Raw genomic sequence first — 19,673 nt, 5'->3', positions numbered from 1 at the left:
TTTTCTTAATATAAACTTATATTTAAGTGCCTTTACAGATTGGAAGTGTTTCTTTTTCAGCTAGTTAAGATCTTATTCACAGTGTTTTTGACAAAGGTCTTTGGCATAAATTTATAGATTGTTTTTTTTTTTTCTTTGTGTAGTTTGAAATCCTAAAGAAATACCTTGATGGTGGTGGAGACATCCTTGTGATGCTAGGAGAGGGTGGGGAATCCAGATTTGATACCAACATTAACTTTCTCCTAGAAGAATATGGAATCATGGTTAATAATGGTAATTATTATTACTATTTTATTAGAGGCAGTAACTTCCTATTTATTATTTATATCATAGTCCTCTGGGCCTGATGGTACAATGGAGAAAGCCCTGGGCTGTGAGGGTGCACGGTCCTGCATTCTGACCTCCCCAGCAGTCTCACTTTTTTGGTGCTTAGCTTCTTCCATGTATGAAATGAGAGTGATTGGAATACAGTTCCAGGATTCCCTTCAGGTCAAAATTTGTACATGTCTATAATATCAAACTTACTTCTAATCTAAGATGCACCACCTTCTCTTTTCTCCCTAAAGATGCTGTGGTTAGAAATGTGTATTACAAGTATTTCCATCCTAAAGAAGCTCTAGTTTCCAATGGAGTCTTGAATAGGTAAGCATATCAAAAGTGGAAATGACTTTGCCGATGACTCTCCTCTTTCCTCCGTGACTCTTCCCTTCTATCTTCTCACACATTGTTTTCTCCAGCCGTTTTCCTTTCTTGCCTTTTTGTTTTATTTTATTAAATGATAGTTTATTGTATTATATCACTTCTCATCCATCAAATAATATTACTCCCATCTTTTGAAACCCGACTCCACATCACCTTTTGACAGAATATATTCAATTTCAAGTAACAGAAAACCCTGTTCAAATGGGATTAAGCAATGGGGAGATTGTATTGATTCATGTAATTGAAAAGCTGAGAAGTTGGGTGTGCTTTGGATACGGACCGACAGATCACAATGTCATCAGGACTCCAGTCCCATTTCTCTGCAGCTCTCTTGGCTCTGCTCTCCGGTGTGTGTGGACTGAATCCTTCTAACGGTTCCCAAATTGGTATCTTCATGCTACGTGAGTTAGGGCAAGAGTGCAGGCCTTGGTTCCAACCTGCTTAACAAAAGTAGACCTGAGGTGTGGTCTCTTTGAGCTGACCTAGGCCACGGGCTCATCGTGAACTGGTCGCTGTGGCAGAGGGCATCGAAGGCCCGGGGTCATATTCACCCCTGGAACCAAAGATGAAACTCGTTTTTTTCTTATCCATTGAATCCTAAACCGTAAGAGCTTTGAAAAAACAGGAACTGAGTGCGTGAGGGGCAACATCAAGGACCCTCTGGTCCCCGTGTCCAGAACAATTCATTCCACACTTCAACTTGCCAGGTACGTAGGGTCTGAAGATCCAGAGTCTAGAATACAAGGCAAGAATGTGGGTCTAACACGTATTTGAGCCCTTTCCTCAGGACTCAAGAAAGAGCAACTAACTCTTACATTTTCATATTAACTTTTGCAAACTTCCAGAAGAGATAGAAGTGTGTAGGAGTACTTTTAATTTTTTTAAGAATTGTATTTTGACTGCACAGTCCTCGTATCTGATTGAAAGTTATATTAATGAATGGAGTGTGAAATCCCTACATTTTGTTGTTGTTGTTTACTAGATTTTAATTCGTTTTTCTTCAAGGGAGATTAGCCGGGCTGCAGGGAAGGCGGTGCCTGGAATCCTTGATGAGGAGAGCAGTGGAAACAACGCGCAGTGAGTGTGTTCTCCGAGGCCACCTGAAGAGGGCAGAATTGTCATTTGAAGAGTTTCCTTTTTCAAAATGAAACCATTTTCGTTCTTGATTACAAAAGTAGTTCTCATCAAAAAACCAGTTTGATCAGTTCAAAAGGAAGAAAATAGAACCCTCCACTCTAACTAAATCCATGCCCTTCTCCCCAAAGATAATCCTTCTAAACAACATTTAGATTTAAAAATCTTTTTTTTCATATATAAAAATAGGGATAGGTACTTTATCCTTTTAATAATGACTGGATTCAGTTGGATGTACCCTAATCTAGCCAGTCTCCTCTTACTGGACATTTAGGTAATTTTATAACATTTTGCATTAATAATACCACCTAACATTTAATGAGCACTTACTGTGTCGTAGGCATGGCATGTATTATTACTTCAGTTAATCTTCACAGCAGCCTCTAAGGTTATTGACGAGTTAACAGAGAGTGTAGTTGCCCAGGCTCACTTGACTAGTGTCGGAACTGAGTTTCGGTGCTAGGCAGTCTGCTCCAAGGCAGACTCTTAACTTCTTTTCCTTATTTTTATTATACACAGTTTGATATTGTTGTTGTTCAGCCCCCAAGTCGTGTCCAACTCTTTGCAACCCCAGGGACTGCAGCATGCCAGGCTTCCCTGTCCTCCACCATTTTATATTAATTGTCATAAATAACAAAGCACAAAGTGAACATCTTTGTAGGCACAGTTTTTGAGCACTTATGCTAGTATCTTAGTAGGCCAGATTCTTGGTGTTTAAATTTCGGGGTCACAGATGTTCCAGTTGATGCATTGCCAAATGTGGTGCATTGCCAAATCACCCTCCAGGCACGTGTAGCGTTTACGGTCCCTACGAACATCCCTTTCCTCTCTTGCCAGCATAGAATATTCTACTGAGAAATGATACCACTTTATTTTCAGGTGTAGTTCTTGGATTATGAATAGGATGGCCTTCAAAGTTTATTGACTGATTGTGTTTATCCTGTGAATTTCCTATTCACGCATTTGATCTGTTTTCCTGTTGATGGTATATCTTATCCATTTACAAGACCTCCATTGGTTGCAAGTATTTTTCCCAGTTTATCATTTTACTTTGGGATATTCTGCCCCATAAAAGTTGAATGTTTTTATATCATTAATGCATATTACAAACCTCTAGTAGTTAAAATACTGTGATACTAATTCCAAACTAGTGAAAAACAAAAAATTAGACCCAAAATATATGGAAGATAAGGGTTATTTTATAGTAAAAGTGACATTTCAGATTATTGGGGAATGAATGGTATAATTTTGGCTAAAATGTTTTTCACTTGGAAAACATTTCTATTTTCATGCCACATCTCAAAATGTATTTCAGATGGGTTAAATTTATAAATATTAAAAATCAGACCACAACAGTACTGAAAGAAACGATAAGTGAATGTTTTATAATCTTAGAGTAAAAAAAAATCTTTCTTAGTATGAAACCACAGTAAAGTCATAAAGGGTAAAAATAAGTAGCAACATATAAGTTAACATTTTTGGACATTTAAGAATCACAATCTGATTCTTGGTAAAGAAGTAAAAGAACTGTGGACTTGGATTTAGAAGGATTTAGAAGTTTCCAATTTCATGCCTTCCTTGCAGGGTGGCCCAGCACAGAGTGACTCTTAGCTGTAGTTGCTATATCTGTGTACTGGGGACGATATGAATCTTAGCTGTTGGGAAACTCCAGCGAGGCATACTTGCAGGAGTGCTTGTAAGGTATGAGGCGTGTAACTTACCTGCTGTCAGAGTCTCACTTCCTCAGTCTCGTGAAGGGCAGATGGCAGATTGTTCCTTTCCTGGGTTATCTCGGAAGCAGAACCGTGTCTTGAGAGGCTCTGAGGTGTGGATAAGCAGCCCTGCTTCGTGCTTTGAAATCTCTTAGCTGTTGGAGTCTCAGGCTGTCCTTTAGCCCCGTGTATTTTATCACTTGTCTTTTTCCTTCTCTTACTCTGCTGTAGCCACCCTGACTTTGTTTGAATTCCTTAAGTATGCTAAGCTCTCTCTCACCTTAGGACCTTTACATATCTGCTTCCTCTTCCAGGAATACACTTTCCCAGCTAATCTTACTCATTCACACATCTTAGGAGAAGTCCTGTATTAGTTTTGGGGGTGGGTGTTTAGCTTTAACACTTAGATGAGATCAGATCAGCTCAGTCACTCAGTCGTGTCTGACTCTTTGCGACCCCATGAATCCCAGCACGCCAGGCCTCCCTGTCCATCACCAACTCCTGGAGTTCACTGAGACTCACGTCCATCGAGTCAGTGATGCCATCCAGCCATCTCATCTTCTCCTCTTGCCCCCAATCCCTCCCAGCATCAGAGTCTTTTCCAATGAGTCAACTCTTCGCATGAGGTGGCCAAAGTACTGGAGTTTCAGCTTTAGCATCATTCTTTCCAAAGAAATCCCAGGGCTGATCTCCTTCAGAATGGACTGGTTGGATCTCCTTGCAGTCCAAGGGACTCTCAAGAGTCTTCTCCAACACCACAGTTCAAAAGCATCAATTCTTCGGCGCTCAGCCTTCTTCACAGTCCAACTCTCACATCCATACATGACCACTGGAAAAACCATAGCCTTGACTAGATGAACCTTTGTTGGCAAAGTCATGTCTCTGCTTTTGAATATGCTATCTAGGTTGGTCATAACTTTCTTCCAAGGAGTAAGTGTCTTTTAATTTCATGGCTGCAGTCACCATCTGTAGTGATTTTGGAGCCCAGAAAAATAAAGTCTGACACTGTTTCCACTGTTTCCCCATCTATTTCCCATGAAGTGATGGGACCGGATGCCATGATCTTTGTTTTCTGAATGTTGAGCTTTAAGCCAGCTTTTTCACTTTCATCAAGAGGCTTTTTAGTTCCTCTTCACTTTCTGCCATAAGGGTGGTGTCATCTGCATATCTGAGGTTATTGATATTTCTCCCGGCAATCTTGATTCCAGCTTGTGCTTCTTCCAGTCCAGCGTTTCTCATGATGTACTCTGCATATAAGTTAAATAAACAGGGTGACAATATACAGCCTTGACGAACTCCTTTTCCTATTTGGAACCAGTCTGTTGTTCCATGTCCAGTTCTAACTGTTGCTTCCTGACCTGCATACAGATTTCTCAAGAGGCAGATCAGGTGATCTGGTATTCCCATCTCTTGTAGAATTTTCCACAGTTTATTGTGCTCCACGCAGTCAAAGGCTTTGGCATAGTCAGTAAAGCAGAAATAGATGTTTTTCTGGAACTCTCTTGCTTTTTCCATGATCCAGTGGATGTTGGCAATTTGATCTCTGGTTCCTCTGCCTTTCCTAAAACCAGCTTGAACATCTGGAAGTTCACGGTTCACGTATTGCTGAAGCCTGGCTTGGAGAATTTTGAGCATTACTTTACTAGCGTGTGAGATGAGTGCAATTGTGTGGTAGTTTGAGCATTCTTTGGCATTGCCTTTGGGATTGGAATGAAAACTGATCTTTTCCAGTCCTGTGGCCACTGCTGAGTTTTCCAAATTTGCTGGCATATTGAGTGCAGCACTTTCACAGCATCATCTTTCAGGATTTGGAATAGCTCGACTGGAATTCCATCACCTCCACTAGCTTTGTTCGTAGTGATGCTTTCTAAGGCCCACTTGACTTCACATTCCAGGATGTCTGGCTCTAAGTGAGTGATCACACCATCGTGATTATCTGGGTCGTGAAGGTCTTTTTTGTACAGGTCTTCTGTGTATTCTTGCCATCTCTTCTTAATATCTTCTTCTTCTGTTAGGTCCATACCATTTCTGTCCTTTATCGAGCCCATCTTTGCATGAAATGTTCCTTTGGTATCTCTGATTTTCTTGAAGAGATCCCTAGTCTTTCCCATTCTGTTGTTTTCCTCTATTTCTTTGCATTAATCGCTGAAGAAGGCTTTCTTATCTCTTTTTGCTATTCTTTGGAACTCTGCATTCAGATGTTTATATCTTTCCTTTTCTCCTTTGCTTTTCACTTCTCTTCTTTTCACAGCTATTTGTAAGGCTTCCCCAGACAGCCATTTTTCTTTTTTGCATTTCTTTTCCATGGGAATGGTCTTGATCCCTGTCTTCTGTACAATGTCACGAACCTCATTCCATAGTTCATCAGGCACTCTATCTATCAGATCTAGGCCCTTAAATCTATTTCTCACTTCCACTGTGTAGTCATAAGGGATTTGACTTAAGTCATACCTGAATGGTCTAGTGGTTTTCCCTACTTTCTTCAGTTTAAGTCTGAATTTGGCAATAAGGAGTTCATGATCTGAGCCACAGTCAGCTCCTGGTCTTGTTTTTGCTGAGTGTATAGAGCTTCTCCATCTTTGGCTGCAAAGAATATAATCAATCTGATTTTGGTGTTGACCATCTGGTGATGTCCGTGTATAGAGTCTTCTCTTGTGTTGTTGGAAGAGGGTGTTTTTTATGACCAGTGCATTTTCTTGGCAAAACTCTATTAGTCTTTGCCCTGCTTCATTCCGTATTCCAAGGCCAAATTTGCCTGTTACTCCAGGTGTTTCTTGACTTCCTACTTTTGCATTCCAGTCCCCTATAATGAAAAGGACATCTTTTTTGAGTGTTCTAAAAGGTCTTGTAGGTCTTCATAGAACCGTTCAACTTCAGCTTCTTCAGCGTTACTGGTTGGGGCATAGACTTGGATTACTGTGATATTGAATGGTTTGCCTTGGAAATGAACAGAGATCATTCTGTCATTTTTGAGATTGCATCCAAGTACTGCATTTCGGACTCTTTTGTTGACCATGATGGCCACTCCATTTCTTCTGAGGAATTCCTGCCCACAGTAGTAGATATAATGGTCATCAGAGTTAAATTCACACATTCCAGTCCATTTCAATTTGCTAATTCCTAGAATGTCGACATTCACTCTTGCCATCTCTTGTTTGACCACTTCCAATTTGCCTTGATTCATGGACCTAACACTTAAAGTCTCATCAAAATGTCAGTCTGATTGATTTCTTAGTAATAATAAAAGAAATAGAGGCATATAAATAGCTTGACAGTTTTCATCTTATAAGCGACCATTCTCTTTGCTTTCTTAAGAATTATCTCCCTTGAGTGCACTTGGGAAAGTGTGGGAAAGGGTGGGCCCTGACATACACACAACTGTTTCTCCCTTTTCTTCCTCCTTGGCAACTGTTCACTTCCTTCTGCTCCTGCTCTGGAAATCCTGGGCTGTAGCCCCCCTTACTGGGATACTGTTAGGTTCGGGGTAGAAGGAAGAGAATGGGTAATGTGGGGCAGGTACCTCTTCTCAACCACGATGAGACATAGAAGTCATAGCTGTAGGTGAGACTTTACTGAAGGGACAGGGAGAACTGACACAGGAAGGAAATAATTGAAAACTTAAGCTAAAAAGAATGGTCTAAAAGAAAGAAAAATTAAAATCTTCATAGGCAGCTCTTCCTGGGTATTCCCTCTGCCCGTTCCTCCCACCTCCTGCCCCAGTTTCTAATTATATGCTTTGCTTTTAAGATTCCTGTTTCTCTCCATTCTGAGAACACTTCTTTCAAACAAATACTTTGGAGAGCTCGTTTTTCTTTTTGGCCACATAGCATGCAAGATCCTAGTTCCCCGACCAGGGGTGGAACCCTCACCCCCTGAATTGGAAACGCAGAATTTTTACCACTGGATCACCAGGGAACTCGCTCCATTTTTCTTTCACTGAAACCCTAGCTCCTCCTGCAGGGCCTGGCCTCACCCAGGTGTGCACGCCACCCTTAGCCCCTCAGTCCCACACCTTTTTCAGGAGTACATTGCCCAACTACTGATTCACTCTGGGTACTCACAGTCTTTGCTAGAACAGTGTAGAGTAGAGGGGGTACTCCAAGACTGGTCTGTGTAGAAGTGTCCAACGTGGGATAAATATACGCCTGTATTCGTATAAGCCCTCAGCCGCTCCACACCCCTCCAGTGGCAGACATTCGTACCTGGCGATAACACCAGTCAGGTTTATGAGGGGGAGAAAACTATGTCTGCAACGTGGTTCCCCAGAGCAGGCTCATGTGTAGTTCTGGTTCAGTTCTTAGATGAAGCCTCATCTTCTTCCACTTCTTCCATAGGGACTACTTTATTTCTTTCTGTTATAATCATTTACGCATACGACTGTACATTTTTCATTTATATTCACATTTCCTAAAATGCTTCATTAAACTTAGAGCTATACTGATTTTGAGGTAATAAACCAAAGCTTATAGAAGATTTTGATCATAACTTTCTCAAGAAACACTGAGATTATCTTCAAAAACTTTGCTATTGAACACCTTGAACGTTTCTTTCTTTCAGGGCTCTCACCTTTGTCTATCCTTTTGGTGCCACGTTGAGTGTCACGAAGCCCGCAGTGGCTGTCCTGTCCACAGGCTCTGTCTGTTTCCCGCTTAACAGGCCCATCCTGGCTTTCTATCACTCGAAGGTACAGCCTTTCTTAGATATGGGTGGGTATGTAATTTTTATTACTGAAATTGTGAACACTACTGTTTCTATAGGGGTTTCATATACTGTCTGTCTCTTTTTTGGGGGGGTGGGTCGGGGGAGCGCTGCACCACTATGCAGGATCTGAGTTCCCCAACCAGAGATTGAACCCGGGTCCCTTGCAGTAGAGTCCTAACTCTGGTCCACCGGGAAATGCCTATATTTTCTCATTGGTCTTCACAATAGTCCTGTGAAGTAGAATTGCACTGAATTACATTTTACTTATGGGGAAACAGTGGTCATTTTTGGAGTCAAGACCTAAACGTAGCTCTTATTATAAATCCAAAGCTTTTCCAGTGCAGCATGAGGCTGCGTGTAGTACAGCTGCCTCTGACCAGCTCTCACCCTCACTGTAAGAGAATCCATTTAGAGGAAGGTTGATTAAGCAAACTGCACCACAGAATTGTGCTGCTTGTATTTTAGTGCATCCCAGGAAAACATTCCAGGAGATTCATCCTGGAATGTTATCATCCTGGAGTACATGCAAGATACAGGTTCAGGTGGCTCGAGAGGGCATCGTCATCGTCCTCATCACCCCATGTATCCACTGCCTTTTAATTCATGTCTGTTGAACCCACCTTCATCTGTCTACCAAGACGTGGAATTCACCAGTGACCTCCCAGTTTTTGTCCAGAGACCCACATGTCTGTAGTTTAGCAGGATCCTATTTTTCTTTATGGGACCTAGGTATTACTTTTCCTTCTCATATTTAAAATTTCTGACATCATTTTATTAGGAAGTAAATAAATGTCTATGCTGTGCTTGAAAGATGATGTTTAGACAAAATTGGTATAGCTATTATGGCAGTTTAATCTCTCCTAAGCAGAGAGAAATATTGTTTTAGAATTAAAGTGTTATTAAATGATTCAAGATGCGGAAATGACTAGTTTACATGAAATGTCTATTCAGAGACACAAAAGTCATGAGACACCATCTTAAGGGGCCCCTGGTATTGTATGTAATACCAGAGCTTTGATTGTTTTTAACCAGGCACAGAGATGTTACCTGGCTTAATCAGTGGACTTTATGGAGTATCTGGTGGGTATACCATTCTGTGCTAAGTGTGGCGTTTCCTCTGGAACTCATGAGATTATCATCTGTTCATTGCCTAGCTATTTAAAGCCCATTTTCTCCTCCTAATAGGCTTTCAGTCCTGCCTTGTAAATAGTCTTTCAGAGAGGTTGCTGCCTGTCACTCTTGTTGGTGAGATGAGGCAGTGATCTCAGGGAGGAGCTCCACCTGGACCCATGAGCAAGGTCAGGCCAGCACTGGAGGGTTCTGCCTGCTTGCCAGGGCCGTTGCCTTCTCTGGGCTCATTACAAGACTTTCTAGGTCTTCAGTTTACTGGGACAGACTCATTAGCACTGAGGGAGCAAATGGTCCTTGAGTAAACATATGCCTATTTAATTGGAACAAGTTATAGACAGATGCTGGAAAAGGCCACTGAAGACAATGGTATAATCTGTCAGGACAGAATAAAAGGATTAAAGAACAATCTACAGTCTATTTGAAATAAATGAAGTAGGGAAAAGAAAATACAGTCGACCCATGAACAGTGTGGGGGTTAGAGGTGCCGGTCGTCTGCATGGTGGAAAATCGTGTGTAATAGAGCCAGGCCTCCATCTGTGCAGTCTGCTTCTGTGAATTCAATCGACCGTGGACTGTGTTGTACAATAGTATTCACTGTTGAAAAAGTTCACTTGTAAGTGAAACCATGCAGTTGAAACCCATGTTCATTCAAAGGTCAACTGTATATTAAGGAAAAGATAAATCTGTGAATAGAGGTTTATGTATTGACTTAGCCTGTGGGGATTCAAATCACAACCCAGTTCATCCAGTCATTTCCCCATTCTTTCTCTAGAATTCCACCCAGTTAATTTCCTATTCTCAGTAACCGATCTGTTTGCAGTGGTTATGGTGTAGAAATCATTTTATTTTTCCTATGAAGCATTTGCTTTTCATGTGGGACCTTTCAGAGTTTGTTTTGCAAATTTTGTTTTATTTGCAGAATTTGTATATTTGTCTCCCAACATCTGTGGCTTAGGTGTCATTCTTTTTCAGTACCATTACAACTGTGTCTTCCTTGTATGTGACTTTGCTAGAAAGTCTGATTTCATTTTGTATTTTTAATTCTGTACTCTTTTTTTCTTATGACAAAATAATATGTACTCGGTAATTTAAAATACAGCTATGGAAGGATTTCCCTGGTGGTTCAGTGGTTAAGAATCTGCCTTCCAGTGCAAGGGATGTGGGTGTGATCCCTGGTGAGGGAACTAAGATCCCACATGCTGTGGGCAATGAAGCCCGCCTGATCCAGAGCTCATGCACCACACGGAAGACTGAGCGCAGCCACAAAATACACACAGAGATGGAGGGAAAACATGCTGCTCTCGCACTGTTCTGAGGCGGGCCAGGTGGACATCGTGGTCATTTTCTCCTGCTTCTGCTGGTGCTGCATTTTTGTTTGCCTCACAGGCTTTAAACTCTCTACAATTGATGGTATACTTTTTTTTTTTAACCTAATGTTGTGGCAGATGCATTTTTCCAAGTTAGTGAAAATGCTTTCTAATATATAACTTAACAACTGGGAGGTTCCATTGTTCTTAACCGTATTTCTGGGTGAACGTTTGGATTTATTTCTGATCTTCTGTAACTATTACTGTAGAGGTGTGCAGAGTGTCTGCTGTATTTTATACTGCTTTGCTGCTTTTGTTGGCAGTTTTAGCACTGTGTCAGAGACTGTCACTGAAACCTGACCAATAGTTTACAGTCACTTTTTCTTACTTATTAATCTTATAAGGAAAAGTACTTTGTTTTTTGTTTAAATTACTAATCTTAAAGTTTTTTTTTATTAGCTAGTCATTTCTTTTGTGAATTTTTCATGCTTGTGGGTTAGTTTTCTGTCTCTTAAACACTTTTTATGGTACTCCTAAAATGTCTAAATCTTTACAGATTGTTTTTCAATTTGTTTTTTTTTATTTCCCTTTAAGATTATGATTTTCATTTATAATTTCACTAACTGGGAAAATACTGTCGAACAAATTTACATTACTTTCTGTTTAAGTCAGATAGAAGGGTACAGAAGCGTCTAAATTGAGAGTCAGGTTGGAATTTAGTTGTTGTCATAATTGACATTTCTAGACCATTAAAATACCCATGTAAACTGACACATGTTGGTGTAGAAGACATTTGCTCATGTGATTGTGAGGATAAGTGTTTGGTGACTAGGACGCACGTAGTCCATTTGGGATCTGAATCACTGACCCTGCTTTGTCATCAGCAGAACCAAGGTGGGAAGCTGGCAGTGCTTGGCTCATGTCACATGTTCAGTGACCAATATTTGGATAAAGAAGAGAACAGCAAAATCATGGTAAGCTCTTTTCTTTTGTCATATTAATGAATATTGTACACGATTTTCATGTCATTTAAAAAATGTACTGCTGAGTTCATCTATTCATTTAAAACCAGCTCTTCAGAGCCTATTCTGTTCCAGGCACTAAGGACACAAAGGTGAGTCAGGCACAGTCTCTGCTCTGCACAAGTGCACAGGACATTGAGGGAGACTGAGAGATGAGGGAGGTCAGTGCAGAGGGATGCGGCGCGTGTCTCTAAACTTGCCGCCCGGGCTGGGAGCCTCCCTGGGGAAGCAGGGAGGAGCAGGCCCAGCCAGGGCCTCGTGCGTGGAGCCTTGGAACTCAAACTCTCTTTGAAAAGCCACGGCGAGCCCTTGTAGAGAGTCCAGCAGCTTTGGGCATAGTCAGGTCTTTGGGTGTGGAAGAGGGAAGGGAGAGGGAAACATATGGGCAAGGAGGGGCAAGGACGTGAATGAAGGCAGGGAAGGGGTGAGTCGGGGAGGCACTGGCCAGCACGAGGAGACTGTGATGGGACTGGCTGCTGGCTGAGGTGGGAAGTGAAGGAAGGCATGGCAAGTGCGAGGGGAACGTGCCCTGGGAAGGATGGCGGGGTGCTGGCCAGAGCTGGACTTTGGCGTGATGCTGCTGGCTCTCTGACCAGAGGGAAAAGATGTTCCTTCAGCCTTAAGGATTGTTGTTGTGTTGAGAGACTGATTGAAGATCTTGTTTTTATAGAATCCACATGAAGTTCCATTGTCTTTAGTCACATTCTGGGGCATCTTGCTGTATTCTACTTTTTAAGTCCAGACTGTCATCAGCACATTATACAGGGATTGTTTCAGAATTGTGAACACATTTTAATAGATTTGGGCTTATGGTTAAAGGCTTGAGTGCCCAAAGATAAATGGTAAATTTCTAACAATAAAAATGGCACTAGAGTGAGAAAGACTTACAAGTTTTTATATGATTTCACCAAGACAGGGGCGACTGCCCTTTTTCAAATCACTGCTGTATAGTCTCTTTCTTGCCATCATTTTTCTTGATTGATTAAATTCTCTAGTCCTGCCTACAGCTTTCTCAAATACACAGTGTGTAAGTCTGTGTGTTTTTTTTTTTAATTTAGGATGTTGTTTTCCGGTGGCTCACAACAGAAGACATCCACCTAAACCAGATTGACGCCGAGGACCCAGAGGTAGGAGGCGGTAAATTACTTAACAACTTTGAAATGAAAAATGGGTCCAGCTTCTCAGCACCACTTCTAAGAGTTCCAAAAACCTATCTATCTCTTACCTTATCTGTAAGACAGATAGCAAGAAATGATGCTTTTTGGCAAGACGAAGCCTATGCTGTTAAAAAAAAAATCAGTAAATTATTAGTCATAGAATTCAGTGGGGTGGGAGCCTCTGTCTGTATATGTAGTAACTGGAACTTAATATATGCTCTCTGGCTGAAACTTTCAGAATCAGTATCTGTAGAGAAACACGTCTTCAAAACTATGAAGGATATAAAAGTACTTTTTCATAAAGAAACAAAGATCATCAGAATTTAAGTTTTAAGCTCCAATTTGGTTGCCTTTAGGAAGAACAATCCTAAAGGCATTATGATAATACTTCATCAGACATGGGAGAGTGGAAAGACCACTTCCCTAGTAGTCTGGTGGCTAAGACTCTGTGCTCCTATCGCAGGGGGCCTGGGTTCAGTCCACGGTCAGGGAACTAGATCCCACATGCCGCAAATGAAGTTTCCTCGTGTGGAACTAAGACCCAGTGGAGCCAAATAAATATTAAAAAAAAAAATAAAAGGCCAGCTCTGGATTGGGAACCAGTAACTGCATTCTCGGTCCCACTCCACCATGAGCCTTGAAACCTTAAGTGGGTTATTTCTGACCTTTTTTCATCTTCATTTTCTCATTAGTTTTGGGGCTACCAGTACCTTTCTCACAGGGTAATTATGAGAATCATAATAATAAGTGAATCAACATAGATTTACTTGTTAAACTGAAGTGTATAAAAGGGCTATACATCTATCAAGACTTTTTTAAAAACCTCTTGTATTGGTTATATATTAATACCAGGCCCTATATATCATATACGTCCACATAAATCATTGTTTAAACCGCACTACAGCCCTGGCAAGTAGATGGTCTTATTCTCTTTTTATCAATGAAACTGAAATTCTGCAAGACTGTAATATGCCCAAAGAGCCAGCCAACAGTTACAGAGCCAGGAACCAAACCCAGGGCTGCTGACTCAAAAGTCTACTCCTTCTTCATTTACCTCTGTGTTTCCTAACTGCTGACCTGTCAGGAAAATGATTTTTTGGCTATGGGTAGCACAAGGTAACTGGAGAAGGCAATGGCACCCCACTCCAGTACTCTTGCCTGGAAAATCCCATGGATGGGGAGCCTGGTGGGCTGCAGTCCATGGGGTCGCTGGGAGTCGGACACGACTGAGCGACTTCACTTTCACTTTTCTCTTTCGTGCATCAGAGAAGGAAGTGGTGACCGGGGAGCCTGGTGGGCTGCCGTCTATGGGGTCGCACAGGGTCGGACACGACTGAAGCGACTTGGCAGGCAGCACAAGGTAGCCAGAGACCATCACCGATGGCCTGTGCCCTTGGCTGAGGACTGATTTGGCTGGGAAACCTCGGGCTGACTCAGGTTCGGAAACATGAGAGCCTCACATCTAAAATATCGCTTCAGATGGAAACATGAAGTATGGGGCTGTTGTGCTTAAATTTCTCCTTAAAAGTAATGTAAGCCCCAAAACCAAAGAATTGGGGTAAAGCCAATCAGGAATTGGCTTTTCAGGTTTCAGAGGACCCAGCTCTGAGTGGATGATGTGTTTGGCAGCCGCCAGCCCTAGTTAGAGTGTTGTGTGCCGAGGGAAGCAGTGCTAAGAGGTGTTGTGTCTGCTCCAGTTCCGTGTGGCCGCCTTGCTCTTGCTCAGTTTCTGTCAGTCCTGTTTTCTAACCTAGGAAACAGAAGTGAGTAAAGTCTTCAAGGTTCCCACTTAGATTAATCCCTGGCCGAGCCATTGTTCCTGGGTTGGGAGATCCCCTGGAGAAGGGAATGGCTACCCACTCCAGTATTCTTGCCTAGAGAATCCCATGGACAGAGGAGCCTGGTGGGCTACAGTCCATGGAGTCACAGAGTCAGACACGACCGAGTGACTAACACGTACTTAAGCCATTGTTAGTACCCGCTTCAGTCTGATTTCAGAGCCTGTGCCTTTCTGCTATTCTGTTCTTCTCTCTCTACCGTGTGAGACACTGGGCTGGTTCCAAAGCAAAGCCTCAGTACAAAGCCAGAGGAGGGGAGTGTTGTTAAGGCCTTCTTAGCTCTAAAACGGTGCAGTTTCACATACCTTCCAGGTGGGAGACCTGGTGGAAAATGTCCTTTGTCTTGTAAGGCTTTGAAAAGTAAGACACTGAATCCAGTAACATGACACAGTGAGAAATACTGAAAATCTTCCAGGTGGCGCTAGTGGTAAAGAACTCGAGGGCCATAGGAAACATGGGTTCAATCCCTGGGAAGATCCCTGGAAGAGGGCACAGCACCCCACTCCAGTATTCTTGCCTGGAGAATCCCATGGCCAGAGGAGCCTGGCGGGCTGCGGTCCGTGGGGCTGCAGAGTGGGGCGCCACTGAGCACCCTCTGGGGCGGCATGGCCCGCATTCCTCCCTGTGCTGGGCACGCGTCTGTGTCCTGCTCTTGCCTTCATCTCTTCCCTGGTAGAGGGTTGAAGACTCTGCATCGGCCAGATCAGGCCAGGAAGCACATTTATTTGTTGATGCTTCCCCTTGTTTCTGGTCTAAAAAGTTGTTTAAGGATTGGGGAAGTTTATGATGCTTGGGATATAGAAAAAAGTGCTCCTGTTTGACTCAGAGTCTCACTGACATCAAGCTCAGACACCTCTCCCCAAGCGCTGGCAGTGGAGAATGTGTAGCCGTTTGTTGTGAGTTCAGAGAGCAGTTTTTCAAACTGTTACCAAGTTAGCCTTGTTAGAAGTCCAGGTTAAACGCAGTTCAAAGGGAAATTAGGAACACACAAACTTCCAGTTGCCAGCATGCATTCATTTAAACTTAAATTTATTGCCTGGCTAGGTAATGTCTTCCCATCATTTGAAATTCAAGAGCAGGCACACTGAAGGCTCTCCCTTCTGCCTTTGCCCAGCCACCTGGTTCTCCTCCCCAGTGACAACAATCTTAGCAGTTACTCATATGTTATTCCAGAGATAGTTTATACAGAGATAAGCAAACGTGTGTGTGTATGCTCTCCTTCCCCCTTGTTTTACCCAGACGGTCCTATATGTATGGCATGTATATACACTGCCTAGCACCTCGCTTTTTAAATATTATGTCTGGGAGATTTTTCCATATTGTTCATAAAAAGCTTTCTTTTGATTGTGTTTTGGAAGCTGTACTGTCCATTGTTTGTACTGCGGTGTACTGACTGTGGTATACCTATTGAGGGACATAGGTTTTCCTGGTCTTCTGCTGTAACCAAGGTGTCATCACTGAAGGTTCTCAGCAGGGCTGCAGGCATGTCCGCAGCTAGGCGAAAGAATTAGGGCCTAGTGTCCAGGGAGGGGTAGTCTGTGCCGGGGTCACACGTGGTTCATATATAGGACAGGGGAGAAAGCAGAGTATACAGCACATATGCTGGTGGCTGGAGAGAAGATAGACTTTGAAATGGGAGCTTGTGGATTTTCTTTTATGGTTGCTTCTGATTTCTCACTGAACTAGAAAATAAGGTCACCAAAATTAAGAAAGGGAAAATCATTTTAGTTGGTTGAAGTAGCAGACAGAACTGCCTAGGAGAATGGGAACAGGGGATGAACTTGAGAATTGGGTTGATGACTGAGCCCTCAAGATCACAAAATGGAGGAGAGCCATCCAGCAGGGCCACGCATTTCTCCAGCCGTGTCCAGCTGTGTGCGTGCCAGCCTGCATCGTGGATTTCTCCAGCGCTGGCGTTTACCCAGGTGACCTTGGTCCTTCTTTCCACAGAAATGGGCATATTTAAGGTTTGGCTGTCAGTAAGTGTAATCAGCAAGATGTTTTAGCAAGAGAAGAGAAATATTGCAGATTCAGACCTGAGGCGTTGGAGACCAGACAGTAAATCCTAGCCCCTGCTCTGCTGAAAGGAACCGTCTTATCACTTTCAGATTTCCGACTACATGATGCTACCCGACACAGCCGCCTTGTCCGAGCGGCTGCGAGTGTGTCTCCAGGAGGGCGATGAGAACCCACGGGACTTCACCAGCCTCTTCGACCTGTCCCTTTACCAGCTGGATACGACCTCCCTCCCGAAGGTCATCAAGTCAGTACTGTGGCTCTCCGCTGCTCTGCACTCCATTCTGAGTGTTCGGTCTGCAAACATGAGCCTGGGGCCAGGAGATAGGGTCACAATAAGTGTGGTGTACAAAACGTGTTCTCAGACCTGTGATGAGGTCAGCCGGGACAGCCGGGGGATTGGGGCGGGACTTGATGCAGAGGAAACTGCCTGCAGTTATCAGCCTCTGCTGTGTTCCAGGCTCTGTATCAGGCATTTAGAGGAACCAGCTTGGCCTGCTTTGCCCGAGACTTTCCTGGTCTTAGGACAGAGAGCCCCACGTCCCAGGGACCCACTCAGTGAATCAAGATGGTTAGTCATCCTGTAAGCACGCCGCGTTGTGCCTTCTTTTAATGCTTTCGGTGGTCCTCTGAGTTACCTGCCTCATTTTTGGTCGAGGAGTCTGAGGTTTCTTGGGGAAGGATTCTCCCACGTTGGGAGCAGGGATTTCAAGCCAGGCCCGAGTGACCTTCAGGCCAGTGCTGGACCCCATATCATTGCCTGTGCTGTTGTTGTTTTTTGCCTTCTCTGTTGGATCCCTAAGGACAGAGGCAGAGACTAACGTTTTTGAGCATCTTGGCCTGGCACGGGATCTATCAATACATCTCTAATAATAAACCAAAGGCTGAAGGCACAGCTACAGATGCCTGTCTAATGTCCTGTCCCCTGTACTTATGTACAAGGTCACCAAGTACTCCTAGAGCTCCGACTGTGCTGAGCATTGTACCTCAAGTGTAGGGTTTTATGGAGAAGACGGACAGAAGCTGTGATGCAGGGTTATCTGCTAAGTCGCTTCAGTCATGTCCGACTCTGTGCAACCCCATAGACGGCAGCCTACCAGGCTCCCCCGTCCCTGGGATTCTCCAGGCAAGAACACTGGAGTGGGTTACCATTTCCTTCTCCAATCCATGAAAGTGAAAAGTGAAAGTGAAGTCGCTCAGTCATGTCGGACTCTTAGCAACCCCATAGACGGCAGCCTACCAGGCTCCTCTGCCCATGGGATTTTCCAGGCAAGAGTACTGGAGTGGGTTGCTGTCACGCAAGTGTATGTTCCTCGGTTCTTTGTCTCGTCACAACAAAGATTTGGAGCGACGGACATTAAAGCCCTCGGCGCGTCACAGCTCTTGGGTCTTGGACAAACCGTGCTACAGTTCTTAGGCAAATCAGTGTTACAGCTCCATTTTTATTTATAAGATAGCAGGAGAATCCAAGACTCGAAGAGAAGAGAGTGGAGGAGTGCGTGGGGAGGGAGAAAGAGAGAGAGAGAGAGCTCACGCATGCACACGGGAGAGAGAGTCCGAGAGAAAGTGCTTTGGCTCCTCCTTTTATATGTTTTTTCCTCCACCTGGGCCTGCCCTATGCAAATTGGGCTTAGCCAGGAGTGCTGTTTGTTCTGCCTGAAGTTTTCACTCTGGTCCTCGGACCTTCCTTTGACCTTCCTTGTCTTTTAGCCACCGCCATTTTGGACTCCTTTTCCCTATTCTACCTACCTAACATTCCCCCCTCAAGAGATGGGAGGCCCAATTCTTTGGGAATAGGGGCGTCAAGGTCTTTCTGGCTACTTCCTGCTGAACTGGGGCGGCGAGGGGTATTGGGCCTCCCCCTCTTGCTATAGTCTCAATCCTCAGAGTCCTTATAGCGATGTCCAAGGGTGTGTGATATTTTCCGTGGTCAGCTGTAGTTTTATATCTTTGTTGAACTGGCACTGCATGTTGTAGCTGGTTGACCTGGGCAGAGATAAAACAGGTTAGACAATGGACAGTACATGGAATAATCATAGGCATCATCAATATAGCACAACAAGGACTAGTAGGGACATTGGTCAATTTTAAACTCACATCGCCAGGATAGCTCAAGTCCCTCCTTGTTCAGAGATCAGAAGATCTATCTCCTGTCTTGGAGTACATTCTCTGTCAAGCTGTGTTGGCTCCTTAGAGTTATCCTGAGAAATCTTATCCCCAGAAACCAGATTTTGAGGGTCTTCATTAGAATGGCACTCATTGGTAGTTCTGAATAGGTATTTGAGACCTCCCAGGGGCTCACAGGTGTATCGAGTGTCCTCTTCTGTTTTCTTCTACAGCTTGACTCGTGAGTAGTGAATCCAGGAGTTATGTCCTGGTACCTTGACTGCTGTGGGGGTAGAAAGTATTACAGGGTAGGGGCCCTTCCATGTGGGCTGGAGTTGAGCCTTTGGGGACCCATCTTTCCAGACTTTAATTAGGATTTGAGTTCCTGGAGCATATAGTGGTGACTCTTTAGAATCTTTTGGGTCCTGGTTCATACCCCACAAGCGTATATCCTGTTGGAATTGCCCAATGGCCATGGTATAAGACTGGAGGGTCTAAACCTCTGGATCTAGGAAGAGGTCATTGACATAAACAAAAGGTCTCCCATATAGCATCTCATAAGGACTAAGACCAACCTGTTCCTTAGGGGCAATGCAGGTGCAGAGGAGAGCTATTGGTAAAGCCTCCTTCCATCCCAGGGAGGTCCCCTAGGTTATCTTTTTTACTGCTGATTTTAAGAATTGATTGGCTTTATACTTTTCCTGAAGATTGAGGCCTCCAGGCACAATGGAGATAATAAGTAATGCCCAATGCTTTCGAGACTCCTCGGGTGACCTTAGAAGTAAATGATGTCCCATTGTCACTTTGTAATGACCTGGGCAGCCTCAGCCTTCTCGGTCCGTGTGGG

The 19,673-nt window shown here is 43.5% G+C and overlaps 1 protein-coding gene across 5 annotated transcripts in view; it reads left to right on the top strand.

Moving 5' to 3' along the window:
• The window catches only part of IFT52 (intraflagellar transport 52), a 37,981-nt gene that overhangs the window by 4,031 nt on the left and 14,277 nt on the right, over positions 1-19,673 (top strand). For 2 of the 5 annotated variants that reach the window (XM_086331732.1, XM_086331736.1), the window contains exons 4-10: positions 144-273; positions 567-642; positions 1,708-1,779; positions 8,106-8,232; positions 11,572-11,661; positions 12,768-12,836; positions 16,813-16,967. In XM_086331732.1, the coding sequence (XP_086187858.1) occupies positions 144-273; positions 567-642; positions 1,708-1,779; positions 8,106-8,232; positions 11,572-11,661; positions 12,768-12,836; positions 16,813-16,967 (719 nt within the window). The remainder of the gene's footprint in view (positions 1-143; positions 274-566; positions 643-1,707; positions 1,780-8,105; positions 8,233-11,571; positions 11,662-12,767; positions 12,837-16,812; positions 16,968-19,673) is intronic. The other 3 variants (XM_086331733.1, XM_086331734.1, XM_086331735.1) reach the window with 3 other exon arrangements.

The sequence above is a fragment of the Bos grunniens genome, chromosome 13, assembly GCF_055505025.1.
Source record: "Bos grunniens cultivar Pamir isolate PY7600 chromosome 13, Bosgru_T2T1.0, whole genome shotgun sequence".
Classification (NCBI taxonomy): Eukaryota; Metazoa; Chordata; class Mammalia; order Artiodactyla; family Bovidae; genus Bos; species Bos grunniens.
This window is presented reverse-complemented; position numbering and strand designations above follow the sequence as displayed.